The following is a 15,045-nucleotide window of genomic DNA, read 5'->3' on the forward strand; positions in this document are numbered from 1 at the left end:
GCGGATTGCTCGAGGTCAGGAGTTCGAAACCAGCCTGAGCAAGAGTGAGACCCCATCTCTACTATAAAAAGAAAAATAGAAATTAATTGGCTAACTAATATATATAGAAAAAATTAGCCAGGCATGGTGGTGCATGCCTGTAGTCTCAGCTACTCAGGAGGCTGAGGCAGGAGGATCGCTTGAGCCCAGGAGTTTGAGGTTGCTGTGAGCTAGGCTGACGCCATGACACTCTAGCCTGGGCAACACAGGGAGACTCTGTCTCAAAAATAAATAAAAAATAGAAAAGCTAATATTCACTATCACCAACAGCTTAAAGTATCTTCATACTTTTAAAGATCATACACAGCATGGTAAATGATAACTGAAAAGCATGAACTGCTAATTACATCATCTTTGACTATGTGGGAAATATAAGGTCTTTTTAAGCAAGCAGAGGAACTTCTAATACTAATAGCCTCTCTAATCAGATCATATATATACCAACCTACTCTACCTAAGGTAAGGTGACACCAATTATATGCTCAAGGTTACCATGGTTCCCAACACAGTTAATTTAGCAATATTTGCATTATAAGAAGGAGAACTGTAAGCTCACCTGCAGTGCTTCACCACACACTCATTGCTGCAGTACTCATTGTCCCAGTCCTTACTCACAACCGGAGGGTTCTCACAACCAGACCTCACACATCGAGGCTGGGGTGAGAGTGTCCCAGGAGACTCACTCACCAATTCCACATCCATTGGAGGAGACTCAACCTGTGAAATAAAGACAGCACCAAGGGTGAATTAATTACTCCCTGCCTCGCTAATGAACCAGTCAAATTATCCCTAGGAACCAGTGGAGCAAGAGGTGTTATAATCCTTCACAAATGGGGGTAAAGTTTCAGAATGTGGTGAGTTTTTGGTGTCCCTCTCTACAGCCCAGCTTCAGAACTTTGCCAAGCAGGCCAACATGAAGATTCTTCCCATCAGGAGAAGACTCGGCATATGCTAGTGCTCTTTAATTTTAATCTAGCCCATTATTGACTTTATTCTGTGCTTTAATAATATTCCTCTGAAAGTATCAAATCAAAAGAATGTAAGTAAAGGTTGAGTCACCTCAACTAAGCTAGATGGGGAGGGCTAACTAAGAGAGGACAAAATGTGGTGCTATTAGAAACAGGAACATAATTTGGAGATTTATAGTTTCCTGCTGATAGGGTGTGTGTGTGTGTGTGTGTGTGTGTGTGTGTGTGTTTCTTCTTTTAAATGATTGCTTCCTTAATTGTAGAACTCTACAGTCTCAAACACACCCATATTTTAAAATGACTACTGGTCATGTACAGGTTAAAGAAAACTACAGTGCTTAGCATCTGTTTGTCTTTAAAAGACTTAATGAACCAATTAAATTTTCTGGTTATAGTCCCCTGCCCACACACATTTAAAACATTAACCTAAGCAGTGGAAACCAAGGAGAAATGAAAGGATTTATACTTCCAAAGTTTAGGATCCTTAGGTAGAAAACTAAAAAAATAACTGCTTAGGCTATTTCCTCTCTAGGTGAACCAGTGTTACCTGTGCTTAGTTTAAGTAGTGGTCTGGGACAGGAGGCCCTCTTTAATGTTTCTCACCAAAAACAGAGTATCCTGGGTGGGACAAGTCACTCTGGCAGGGAACTCTCATCTGCAGGATATTTGATACTCTTGGTTGCCAGGCACTAAATAAATGCTAGTAGCAACCTCCACTTGTATCAAGTCAACCAAAAATGCTCTTATACATTTCCAATGCACTAGAGGAAAGACTTAAAAAGAGGCTCACCTCAGGAACTACATCTGTGATCATCTCACAGATTGTCTCAGGAGAGGTGGCCTCCACTGTATGGGCCTCAGGGCTGTTGTTCATAGGCCGCTCAGGACTACTTTCAACAGCTGGTGGGACTAAGGTAGTCTGCATTTTCAAAGTGGGTAGAGGCACAATCTTCTTGATCTGCAGAGGAGGTGGCTGTTGCTGTAAGTTGATTCGAACTTTTTGAGGTGGAGGCTGTTGCATGGCCTGGAGTGGAGGTGGCTGCTGCAGAATGGTAACTTGCTGCTGAGTAGGGGGCTGAGGCATCTGTTGTAAAGGAGGGGGCTGTAGTCGAGGTGGAGGCAGTTGCATAGATGCAGCAGCTGCTGCTGCTGCCTGCAACACTGACCGAGTGACAATCTGGGCTTGCTGACTGGGCTGGATAGTAGCTGTACTGGTTTGGCCTAGTTGGAGCCCCCGCGAGGTAACCACTGTGGCTGGGATAACAGTAACCATCCCTCCTTGAGACATAGTAATAGAAGAGGGCAACATCTGTTTGGTAATAATCAATTTGGTGATATTGGGCTGACCCCCAGCCCCAGAAGATGCCTGGTTTGCCACATAGGATGAAAGAGTGGAGTTAACAACAATGGAAGGGGACAGGGCAGGGGGTTCTGTTGAGGCTGGAGCTGGAGATGCTGGGTCAACAGTAGCCATAGGAGGTGGAGAAGGAGTCTGTGATGCTGGCATTGGATCCAACTCCACTGTTTCTACAGTGGCCTAAAAGACGACAAAAAAAAAAAGTCATTGGGAGGTTTACTGTCTACCACAGGATATATTCATAGTAATTATCTCCCAAGAAAAGATACATCACAGATTTTTTAAAAGGCAGCAGCTGTGGGTACTACCCTGGCTTAAGTACTCACTGGAAATAATGAATAAACTCAGAAAGACTGGCAAGGTTTATATGATGGAAACAGCAGGAAAACTGTTACATACTTTTTATAAGCTTTTAAAACTACATAGTAGTAATAGGTTCCACAGGATTTTGGTGGTATTTTCTTACAACTACTAAAAAGCAGTTCACAAAATTTCTTACTGGTTTAAATATCTATCTACCCTAATGCTCTTACCTGACACTCTTGGTTGTCTTTATAAGCAGCCAGAGCCTTCAGATACTCTTTCTTGGCAGCTTCAGTTTTCCTCTTATACACCTACAGGAAAGACAGACTGTTTAAAAAGTCCTCTTACTATTATAAAAGATAATTCTCTATTATTCATCAACAAATAACAATTCATCTCAGTCTAATCACTGCCAACCCCTTTTAGTGGATATATTTCTGAAAACTAACAGTCAAGGCAGCCTCCATGGCAGACTTACTCCACTAAGCACGCTTCTGAAAGTGACCCAACAATTTGAGTCTGCAAGAATAACTACATTTCTAAAGTGAACATCACCCCATGCTCATTTCTGTTACAAAAATAAAGCCTGACCCTGAAACTTACAAGATCAGTAGTCTGCTTAGCCTGGGACTATGCCTAACCAGTGTACTATCCCTTAAGAAATGTGGTAAATTGCTTGCAAAAATGGCCACAAGAATTCTTCTCATCCTGCATGCCCCTTCTCCCATCAAGAATTGAAGCCTATTTATTTCCCCTTTCTTTGAATCTGGGTTAGCTCTGTGATTTGTTCGGTCATTAGAATGTGGCTGAAGTTACACTAAGACTTAAAAGGCTTTGAAGCATCTGTTTTTGTGTTCTTGGAACATTGCTCTGTAAAGAAGCCAGTCTAGCCTGCTTAGAGGTTAGAAGGCCACATGAAGGAGGACCAACGTGTCCTAGCAACAGGTAGTATGAACTGCCAGATGTAGGAACAAAGCCATCTTATTCAGCCATACCAGCCATCATTTGATTACAAACACAGAAATGAGCCCAGGCAAAAATAGTAGGAAAACCACCCAACCAACTCACAGACTCATGAGAGATATTAAATATGAAGTGTCCAATTTCAAATCTGAAGTGTAGTTTATTACAAGCAGCGGTACAATTAATCAAAGTATGTGTCTAAATTATCAACAGTTTTGCCATCTTATTGGTAGCTTGTTTATGCCAGCAGCAAAGAAACTTACAGGGTGGTGATGAAATACAAACTGACACCATTAGCTTTTTTTGATGAATATTCAGTTTTGCACTGTGTTTTTGCACTTCATCTTTATCCAACCATTGTGCTGAATGCTTGCAACTGTCAAAAAATCCATTTTTCATCACACATAATATGGTGTAGAAATGGTTTGCCTTTATGTTGTGATGGCAAAGAAAGGCAAACTTTGAGACTGTTTCTCTTCTAATGCTCATTCAATTCATGCAGAACACATTTATCCAGTTTCTTTATCTTGCCAATTTGTTTCAAATGGTCCAATATTGTTGGAATTGTAATGTCAAACCTTGCTGGTAATTCATGAGTAGGTTGAGATGGATATGCTTCCACTAACAGCTTTGAGTTCATCATTATCTACCTTGGTCTCAAGTCGCCCATGTGGCTCGTTTTCAAGATTAAAATCACCAGAATGGAACATCTCAAACTGTTGAAGAACTGTGTGTTCATTAGCCACAGGCTTACCAGACACTTTGTTGATATTTCAAGCTATCTGCATTGCATCGGTTTTGCAGCGGAACTCATACTTGAAAATTCACGAATTTTTGACTTATCCATAGTTTCACAAAAATTGCTCTAAAAAAATTTGAAAGAGGCTGGGCGCGGTGGCTCACGCCTGTAATCCTAGCTTTCTGGGAGGCCAAGGCGGGCGGATTGTTTGAGTCCAGGAGTTCGAAACTAACCTGAGCAAGAGCGAGACCCTACTATAAATAGGAAGAAATTAATTGGCCAACTAATATATACAGAAAAATTAGCCGGGCATGGTGGCACATGCCTGTAGTCCCTGCTACTTGGGAGGCTGAGACAGTAGGAGTGCTTGAGCCCAGGAGTTTGAGGTTGCTGTGAGCTAGGCTGACGCCACGGCACTCACTCTAGCCTAGGCAACACAGGGAGACTCTGTCTCAAAAAAAAAAAAAAAAAAAATTGAAAGATAATCACAAGCCAAAATATGCATTTGAAAGACTGAGGATGTACCTTCATAACTGAAATGTCAGATATCAACTGTCATACTTAGTACTTAAGAAAACTGGACATTTCATACTTAGTAACCTAATAATAAATTGCTGTTGTTTTAAGCCATTAAATTTGTGGTGGTTTGTTGAGCAGCAATAGATAACTGATACAAGTTATCTACAATAAATTCAGCTATTTGTTTCAAATATTAAATGGAGGACTCACTATGACATAAGACCTGGGGATACAGGGTCTTCAATTTCAATTGTATATTTGTACAGTATCACAGTTTCATCTACTTTTTTTTTTTTTTTTTTTTGAGACAGAGTCTCACTTTGTTGGCCAGGCTAGAGTGAGTGCCATGGCGTCAGCCTAGCTCACAGCAACCTCAAACTCCTGGCTCAAGCAATCCTCCTGCCTCAGCCTCCCAAGTAGCTGGGACTACAGGCATGCGCCACCATGCCCGGCTAATTTTTTGTATATATATTAGTTGGCCAATTAATTTCTTTCTATTTATAGTAGAGACGGGGTCTCGCTCTTGCTCAGGCTGGTTTTGAACTCCTGACCTCGAGCAATCCGCCCGCCTCGGCCTCCCAGAGAGCTAGGATTACAGGCGTGAGCCACCGCGCCCGGCCAGTTTCATCTACTTTTAAAGTCTAGATTAAATTTAGGGGGATTAACTACAGTTCCCAAGTTTAAACTAGGCCAATGAGAAAATGCTAAATTAAATTCTAAATGTAAGCTTACTAGTGGATTTTAGGGTTAGCTACAGGAATATTATTAGGACTAGCCTAATTTTACAAATGGGGAAAAAATGAAGCGTAGAAAAATTAAATATCTAAAAGTTGAACAGTTGAAGATAACATGAGGAATTATAAGGGACACATCATTAGTGGAAAGCGCAAGGGATTTGGAGTTAAAGAACCTAGATTGTCTCTCAGCTTTACCACTTCAAAGTTATATGACCTAAAGTGGGCAGTGGGCCCGTTTCCACCTTCAGTAAAAAGGTGGAGATGGTAGCTATTTTACAGAGCTATTGGACAGATTAAATATTTTTTAATAATTATTAATAATTTTTAAATAAGCTTTCTAGGACAAGGATAATGTATGAACGTCACTAACAGAGATGACATTCGATAAGGACATGTAACCAAGTTAGATGAAGGTCTAGTTTTTATCCCCTTAAAAACTTCTGGAACATTCACTATCTACAAGTTCCTCAGTATTTGCTTACCTGCTTTTGCTCCTCTCCAAGACTGTCCCACATGGAGGCCACAATTTTTGAAACCTCTCCAAAAGTGGCATTGGGATTCTGTCCCTTGATGGCAGCCTGTGTATCACGGAAGAATAAAGCATATGCTGAAACTGGTTTCTGAGGTTCATTCGGATCTTTCTTTTTTCTTTTCTTTGGGGCTTTCTGCTTTTTTCCTGCTTCCACCACCACTGTCTTCTGGCTGGGAACTTGCTGTAGGGGAGAAAAGAAAGGGAATTACAAGATGGAAGAAGGGAAGTACTATGACTAGAGAACTGCAAGAAGAGGACATTTATATGGGAGGAAACTAGTCACATGTATAGAATTTTCAGAAATGCTAAAAATAGTGGCAATAGGATTAAAAGACATTTTGTAAAGTATGTAAGGACCAATAAGAATGGGGATTGGAAGGAGCATTATAAACTGGAAATTGAGAGGTGGAAACCCATACCCAGAAAAGAGCAGAGGAGATGGCAGGGCAGGAGTAAAGAATACTGATTAGGCTCTATATGCTAAGACTTTTATCCTAGAATATCATAGCAGAATTGATTTTGGCAGGGAATCCCTCACCCTCCGGAACTCCTCAACACCATCCTCGTGAAGTGAACTAGTAGGTGAAGGGGTGGTTGAAAGACGATCCTCAGGTGACTGGGCAGGTGGTAGGATGGTGCCGCCGCCTAAGCTCAAACCAAGTTGAGAACTCAATTCTGACTGATCAATGGTGGTCAACTGGCTATGCCCCATCAAGCCAGATGTTATGTCTGTCATTGGAACATCAATTGTAACAGGTGGGTTGGCGCTATACTGAGTTCCTATAGAATGGTCCAAGTCCTGAGAGAAGCAGAGGACTAATTAAACAAAATATAAAAAATACCACTTTTTCCTCCCTGAATTCAGGCCAGCTTATAAATTCCTTGCTTACCCAGACTGTATCAGTTTAAACTCCATGAAACATCAATTTGTCTACATATAAAACATACGAAGCTTTTTAAAAAAGTACAGATCTTTAGGTTGTATATGGTGGGGGGAAAAAAGAGCAAAAAGTACAGAAATTAGTAAATTTACTTCTTTGCACTCAACGGCCTATTTTGAAATAACTAAAAATAATCAGAGAAGTCATAACAACTTTGGACAATTTAAAGAGCAAATAACTTTTTCAGCAATCTGTAAGTAGTGATGACATACTAGTTCCCATCTGTATGTACCCTCCCAAAACAACAACTCTTAAACTTGTAATACATAGGCAATCAGAGCAAATGGGGCCAATGTTAGAGATGTTTGACAGCAAATACAGAGTATGGATATGTGCTATGGAAGAGATGTACTAGAAGCCCAATACACTAGTTTATATCTCATACCAATCCACAATTAGTACTAAGTTTGGTTCAGACTGTTTTTAAATAAATCCTTCAATGTGCAAACTATCATACACATTTGAATCCTAGGATCTGAAGTCCATAATAAAAGGGGAAAAACTCTTTTACCAAAAATCACACAAAAAAATTTTCACTTTAGGGTAAATGGACAGTTTACCACTGACCCAATGGTAAATCTCATTTATTTAGGTGAAATTAAGTCTTTGTTGGTGAGCTGTTAGCAAGAATGGAAAAAAAGTAATACTCAAATGTAATGGGGAATAGACAGTAACTTTTATCTCCCCTAACACCATGCCCATAAGCTTAGGTGAACCTGATAATATCTTGCCCCTTACCATGGTCAAGCCCCCACTCAGGAGCCCCCCGCCCTGCTCCATCAAGCCATGGGTCATGCCCACAGGCATGTCCAATGTCTGGACCCCATATTGGGCTGAAAAACTGCCATCCTGTGAGGAGGAAGGGTCTGCCAGGTCATCAAAGTGGCCAACCACATCCGAGACAGCCAGTGAGGGATCAGAATCCAAGGAGATAGGTGGGATTTCAAATTCCTCATCACCCAAGCTTGGAGTATGGAATGTCTGTAAGGAAAAAAGGGAAAAAATTAGTGGGAAGAGGAGAAACTGAATAGCACTAAGTGAAAAACACTGATGGTACTGGGAATTTTCAGTGCACCTCTTTTCAGCTTAGGATCCTATTTTGTTATTGATTTATTAGGACCTATTTAATTTTAACCTCTTCCTCATACCCTTGGCCATTGGCAAATACTGGCTGCCAACAGCAAACACAATTTTCAATTCTGTTATCTCTTTACCATCTCAGTTGTCCTAAATTATTCTACCTATTATTGTAATGAGAAATTCTTTTCATACCATTAGTTCAGACCCAGTCTTCATAACCTGTTTAGCTATGATGCTTGAAATCTCTCTATAGATTCTAATAGGTAGCAGTTATTTCACAATTATCATTTTTTTTTTTTTTTGAGAAAGAGTCCTTACTCTGTTGCCTGGGCTAGAGTGCTATGGCATTAGCCTAGCTCATAGCAACCTCAAACTCCCTGGCTCAAGCAATCCTCCTGCCTCAGCCTCCCGAGTAGCTGGGACTACAGGCATGGCCCACCATGCCTGGCTAATTTTATTCTATATGTTTTTAGTTGGCCAATTAATTTATTTCTATTTTTAGTAGAGACAAGGTCTTACTCTTGCTCAGGCTGGTTTCAAACTCCTGACCTTGAGCGATCCACCCTCCTCCTCGGCCTCCCAGAGTTCAAGGATTATAGTGTGAGCCACCGTGCCTGACCTATGTCACAATTGTAATACCTGAACTATTAGACCACAGAAATTCACTGTCATCCAGCCAATTATATTTTAGGTTCTTTTGAAACAAAGAAAAGGTACAATCTCATGGGAAACTTATCCATCTCTAACATACTTATAGTTAGAACTTCCTACGTCCTATTCAGTTTAGCAATTATAATATTAACAAGAAATAAGATTCCCATTTGTACAGGATTTTCAGAAACTTCAACAATGCCAAGATAAGGATAATAGTGAGGAGCAAAACCTTCCTAGAGCCAAAAAGCAAACTGGTTCTCTAACAGTTCCAGAACACATTCCTAGTCTTGATCTCACCAAGCATTTTCTGTAAGAGAGGAAGAAAAAGATTACTCTAGCTGGCTAAAGACCTAATCCCTTCCCCTCTGAGTTCAATTATGTCAATAATAACATACTCTTTCTATTTTGAATGCAGCCACCACTCATGGATCTATGTCTGATCTGTTAATAACTATGGTTCTTTTTTTGACACTAAAAAACTAAAATGGAGCTAACTGAAGCAATAGAGCATTATAAATAATAGGAAGAAAATTTGGTGTCAGAGAGACCTGGGTACAAGTCCCAGCTCTGCCACTTTCTATATGACTTTGAGTAGGTTTTCATCATCTATAAAATGGGAATTATAATGGTAATCCCTTACATGATTATTATGAGGATAAATGGGATTTAGTGCATAAAAGCTTATTACATTGCCTGATACATATACTTGCTTAACAACGACTAGTAATTACTAATATTAATATCCTGATGATTATTAACTTGCTACCTGCCCCATCTAAAGATAAATATCAACTGATTCAGATGAAATTCAGTAGGTACTCAATTTTTTTTTCATGATTAGGCAATACATTCATTCTTTAAAGAGTTCATCAAGGTTTTTCTAGATCCATATTTTATTTTTGAGACTGAGTCTCACTCTGTTGCCCAGGCTAGAGTGCCATGGTGTCAGCCTAGCTCACAGCAACCTCAAACTCCTGGGCTCAAGCGATCCTCCTGCCTCAGCCTCCCAGGTAGCTGGGACTATAGGCATGCACCACTGTGCGCAGCTAATTTTTTCTATTTTTAGTTGTTTGGCTAATTTCTTTCTATTTTTAGTAGAGACAGGGGTCTTGCTCTTGCTCAGGCTGGTTTCAAACTCCTGACCTTGAGTGATCCTCCCACCTCCACCTCCCAGAGTGCTAGAATTATAGGCGTGAGCCACCGCACCGGCCTAAGTCTGCATTTTAATGAAGACATTGCCAGACAGAAAATTTCTAGCTAGTAGAAACTAGGAAGAAAAAAGCATGCCTGTGCAATGTCCAATCTCTTTCAATCACACTGGCAAAAAGAAAACTATATATATATGTGTGTGTGTGTGTGTATATGAATGTGTGTGTATGTGTATTCCTAACTGTAGTTGTCTGGGATATAAATGAGTAACACATGGAACATAAGAGCAAGCAATTCTTAATAGGAAAAACTAGAACCTTTCCAAGAATTGAGCTTTTCTCACTACACACAATTTTTGTTATTGTGCAAAAGTTTTTTGTTTTTTTTTCTTGTGAGACAGAATCTCACTTTGTTGCCCAGGGTAGAGTGCCGTGGCGTCAGCCTAGCTCACAGCAATCTCAAACTCCTAGGCTCAAGCAATCCTCTGCCTCAGCCTCCAGAGTAGCTGGGCCTACAGGCATGCACCACCATGCCTGGCTTTTTTCCATGTATTTTTAGTTGTCCAGCTAATTTCTTTCTATTTTTAGTAGAGATGGGGTCTTGTTCTTGCTCAGGCTGGTTTCCAACTCCTGACCTTGAGTGATCCTCCCACTGCCTTGGCCTCCCAGAGTGCTAGGTGTGATTACAGGCATGAGCCACCATGCCTGGCCTGTGCGGAAGTTTTTAGCTTCAGGTCCGTGACTCTTCGTGAAATTCCAGCTTAAGTTCATGTGAGCTTTTTCAGGAAGAGTGTACAAAGATTTTTACCAAATTCTCATGCAAACAAAAAAAGTTATAGGGACAGGAAAAAAGATCAAGAGAAACATTTACTGTACTAGATAAATAATTGTATAATAGTTTTCAAAATTTAAGATACAGATTGCTTTAGCAAAGCAAAAGATGCCTATCCTTTTCTGTTCACTATAACAAATAAAACAGCGACTCTGCTGAGATATGAAAAGTGATACTATTTGTTAATGAGAACTCAAAAAGAATAAAAATTCATAACCAAAACAAGAGACCAGTGTTCTACAAAGTGACTACACCTCATAAACAATCTGGAGTGCTCTCATGGACTACTCTAAAAAACCATATGTGGAAAGATTCCATTTTGGGATGGTTCACAGTAAGATCAGATACAATAAAAACTATAAACTCAACAAAATAGTTAAAAAAAACCCACTACCATCACCACTAAGAGTGAAAGAGAGGGCATACAAGCTGTAATGAGAAAAAGAACTGTTTACAATGATGGAAGCCCTAAGCTAAAGGAAGCTATTGAAACTGAGAATACAGCTCAGCTATCAGCTTCTTAGGAAAAAAAAATTAAATTTCTTTTTTTTTTGAGACAGAGTCTCGCTTTGTTGCCCAGGCTAGAGTGAGTGCCGTGGCGTCAGCCTAGCTCACAGCAACCTCAAACTCCTGGGCTGAAGCAATCCTACTGCCTCAGTCTCCCGAGTACCTGGGACCACAGGCATGCGCCACCATGCCCGGCTAATTTTTTTTCTATATATATTAGTTGGCCAATTAATTTCTTTCTATTTATAGTAGAGACGGGGTCTCGCTCTTGCTCAGGCTGGTTTCGAACTCCTGACCTCAAGCAATCTGCCCACCTTGGCCTCCCAGAGTGCTAGGATTACAGGCGTGAGCCACCGCGCCCGGCCAAATTAAATTTCTTAAGTCACGAAACCAAAGAGAACAGACTCAAACCTGGAAAGCTTCTTGATGTAAAAAGTAGCCAGTTCTTATGTGGTTACCCCTTGATTATTCAACTTCATAAAAGGTAGAGGATTAAGAATAGTGGGTAGTGGGTAGGCCGGATCCTAGCACTTTGGGAGGCCGAGGAGGGGCAGATCGCTCAAGGTCAGGAGTTAGAAACTAGCCTGAGCAAGAGCAAGACCCCGTCTCTACTAAAAATAGAAAGAAATTAAGTGGCCAACTAAAAATATATAGAAAAAATTAGCCGGGCATGGTGGCACATGTCTGTAGTCCCGGCTACTCAGGAGGCTGAGGCAGGAAGATTGCTTGAGCCCAGGAGTTTGAGGTTGATGTGAGCTAGGCTGATGCCACAGCACTCTAGCCCTGGCAACAGAGTGAGACTCTGTCTAAAAAAAAAAAATAGTGGGTAAATTTGAAATCTACTTGTATTGAATTTTAAAATGTTCTTTCAAATGAATGAGACCAATGGGAAATTTACAGCACTATAAATAATGGAATTTAAATAGCGGAGATCTGGCCTGGCGCAGTGGCTCACACCTGTAATCTTAGCACTCTGGGAGGCTGAGGCGGGCAGATTGCTCGAGCTCAGGAGTTCAAAACCAGCCTGAGCAAGAGCAAGACCCCGTCTCTACTATAAATAGAAAGAAATTAATTGGCCAACTAATATATATAGAAAAAATTAGCCAGGCATGGTAGCACATGCCTGTGGTCCCAGATACTCGGGAGGCTGAGGCAGTAGGATTGCTTCAGCCCAGGAGTTTGAGGTTGCTGTGAGCTAGGCTGACGCCACGGCACTCACTCTAGTCTGGGCAACAAAGCGAGCCTCTGTCTCAAAAAAAAAACAAAAACTAAAAATAAAAAATAAAATTAAATGGTGGATATCTGATTGAGAAGAAACTGGCACTTTCAGTGGCCAGGCTCATTCCTATTAACACTAGCACTTTGGAAGGCCAAAATACAAGGATTGCTTGAGGCCTAAAGTTCAAAATCAGCCTAAGCAACATAGTGAGACCTCATCTATACAAAAAATAGAAAAATTTTGCGTGTGGTGGCCCATGCCTATAGTACTAGCTACTTGGCAGGAGCGTTACTCAGCCCAGGAGTTGGAGGTTACAGTGAGCTATGATGATGCCACTGTACTCTAGCCCAGGTAACAAAATGAGACCCAGTCTAAAATAAAATGAAATAAAATAAAATAAAATATCGGTACTTTCATGTGAATGAGGCCAATGTGAGATTTAGAACATTCCAAATAATGAAATTAAACCATGGAGATCTCACTCAGAAGAAAGTGGCAATGAGACTGCAAAGCACCAAACAGATTTTAGTTGTATTTCATTTGCTAAGTTTGCTGCTCATTTGATTCACACTTCCCCCTGCTTAGGAGAATAATAAGTAATAGAAATTAAGAAGTTAGGCCTGGGGCGGTGGCTCACGCCTGTAATCCCAACACTCTGGGAGGCCGAGGCAGGATCAGAGTTCGAAAGTAGCCTGAGCAAGAGTGAGACCCCGTCTCTACCAAAAAATAGAAAGAGATTAATTGACCAACTAAAAATATATAGAAAAAATTAGCTGGGCATGGTGGCACATGTCTGTAGTCCCAGCTACTCGGGAGGCTGAGGCAGGAGCATTGCTTGAGCCCAGGAGTTCGAGGTTGCTGTGAGCTAGGCTGACACCACGGCACTCACTCTAGCTTGGGCAACAAAGTGAGACTTTGTCTCAGGAAAGAAAGAAGGAAAGAAAAGGAAAGAAAAGGAAAGAGAAGGAAAGAGAAGGAAAGGGAAGGAAGGAAGGAAGGAAGGAAGGAAGGAAGGAAGGAAGGAAGGAAGGAAGGAAGGAAGGAAGGAAGGAAGGAAAGAGAGAGAGAGAAGAAAAGAAAGAAGTTAAACTATCTCACCCATGATTATGATATGAAAAGAAAAAAGTTAAACTAGCAACTGTCACTTGCCTATCTAATTTTTAATTTTCATCCATGAACATGTTAGGATTTATTATAGGATAAGCCCCTTCAACAGCAATTGAGAATTCCTGGTACAAAAAACTGATGCAAATGCTTCACATAATTTATGAAAAAAATATTAAAATCCTCAAAAGATGGTAGAAGGTCCAAGACTTCTCAAAGACTGAGAAATTTTTGACTGCTCCACCTTTCTCTTTTGCCTTGCCTAAACAAGTGATACATATCTATATTATGACAATATTTCAACCAAACTTTTTCATGAATAGGACCTCACCATAACCATTACTTCTACTTTAAAGCATCATAGGAAGCTATTATTACAGCTATTTGACAGCTGGGGAAACTGTGACATACAAAGATGAAGTAATCTGCCCAAAGTCTGAGTCACTGGCAAACAAATTTATGTCCTACTCAACTCTCCATGTTCTTTGGCAGCTATTTCCTTTCCTGTCAATAGCAAAACATGCTGACACCACGTATGTGGACGTAACTACAAACTTTGTATCAGAGTAGGCAATTTAAATGAAAAAAGACCCCTTCAACAGAGTTCGTTTCAAGAATGAACACATGTCCACGATTAACCCCCTGATAGTTAACCTCCTCCTCTTACCCCAATTTCTTTGCCTACTGAAAAATGTTCTTCCCAGCGAAACCTTCCAAGATTGTTGTGGCTATTTATTCCCAACGAAAAGAGACAATTTTACTCTGTCTAATCCAGAATCACTCTCCTCCTTATATAGGTTATCTCTTTCCAACACCCTACTTTTTTGATGACAGCGGCTTCCCGGGCCTTCCCCAGATAGTCCTCATAGGCTCTAAAAGCAGCTGCCACTTTTCTCTAAACACCACTTGCGGCCCTCGGTTCCCAGCCCCCAATCCCTGGCGTCCGCGCTCTCCTCCTCACCACCGCCTCAGGCCCTCCCCCCGCAGCGTCCGCAACTGTTGCTCACCTCGGCCCCTGACAGGAAGGGGTGCGAGGGCCCAGTGATCGTCAGGTAATTGTCATTTCCTCCGGGAAACTAGAAATCAAAAGAAAGCCGCGAGATAAGTTAGAGGGAGCACGGAGTTAGCCTGGAGCGACGGATTCTGACCCCTACATTCTGACAACACTCCCCAAACTCCGCTCTCTCCTCTCCCGTCAGCTTCCTCTCCGCCCGGCTTCCCGCTTCTGCTTCAACCCGGTCGGCCCTGCTCCCTCGCCAGCTTTCTTAGCGCTCAGGTTCCTACCTCCATCTTCACACAACCGCTACCACCGCCTCAGTTTCCTCATCACTCCCACCTCCCCCACTGGACACGGAACTGCCGTCACTTCCGCAACGACGTGCGTTGCTCTCCCCTGATTGGAA

The 15,045-nt window shown here is 41.3% G+C and overlaps 1 protein-coding gene across 1 annotated transcript in view; it reads right to left on the reverse strand.

Annotated features, from left to right (window-relative positions):
* The window catches only part of TOX4 (TOX high mobility group box family member 4), a 17,722-nt gene extending 2,691 nt beyond the window's left edge, over positions 1 to 15,031 (reverse strand). The window contains exons 1-8 of the mRNA XM_012752646.3: positions 14,927 to 15,031; positions 14,650 to 14,718; positions 7,837 to 8,079; positions 6,696 to 6,956; positions 6,108 to 6,338; positions 2,898 to 2,978; positions 1,798 to 2,544; positions 596 to 756 (exon numbers count right to left, since the gene is read on the reverse strand). Coding sequence (XP_012608100.1) covers positions 596 to 756; positions 1,798 to 2,544; positions 2,898 to 2,978; positions 6,108 to 6,338; positions 6,696 to 6,956; positions 7,837 to 8,079; positions 14,650 to 14,718; positions 14,927 to 14,932 — 1,799 coding nt within the window. The 5' untranslated portion in view covers positions 14,933 to 15,031. The remainder of the gene's footprint in view (positions 1 to 595; positions 757 to 1,797; positions 2,545 to 2,897; positions 2,979 to 6,107; positions 6,339 to 6,695; positions 6,957 to 7,836; positions 8,080 to 14,649; positions 14,719 to 14,926) is intronic.
* Positions 15,032 to 15,045: the final 14 nt, after the last annotated feature.

The sequence above is a fragment of the Microcebus murinus genome, chromosome 6 (assembly GCF_040939455.1).
Source record: "Microcebus murinus isolate Inina chromosome 6, M.murinus_Inina_mat1.0, whole genome shotgun sequence".
Lineage (NCBI taxonomy): Eukaryota > Metazoa > Chordata > Mammalia > Primates > Cheirogaleidae > Microcebus > Microcebus murinus.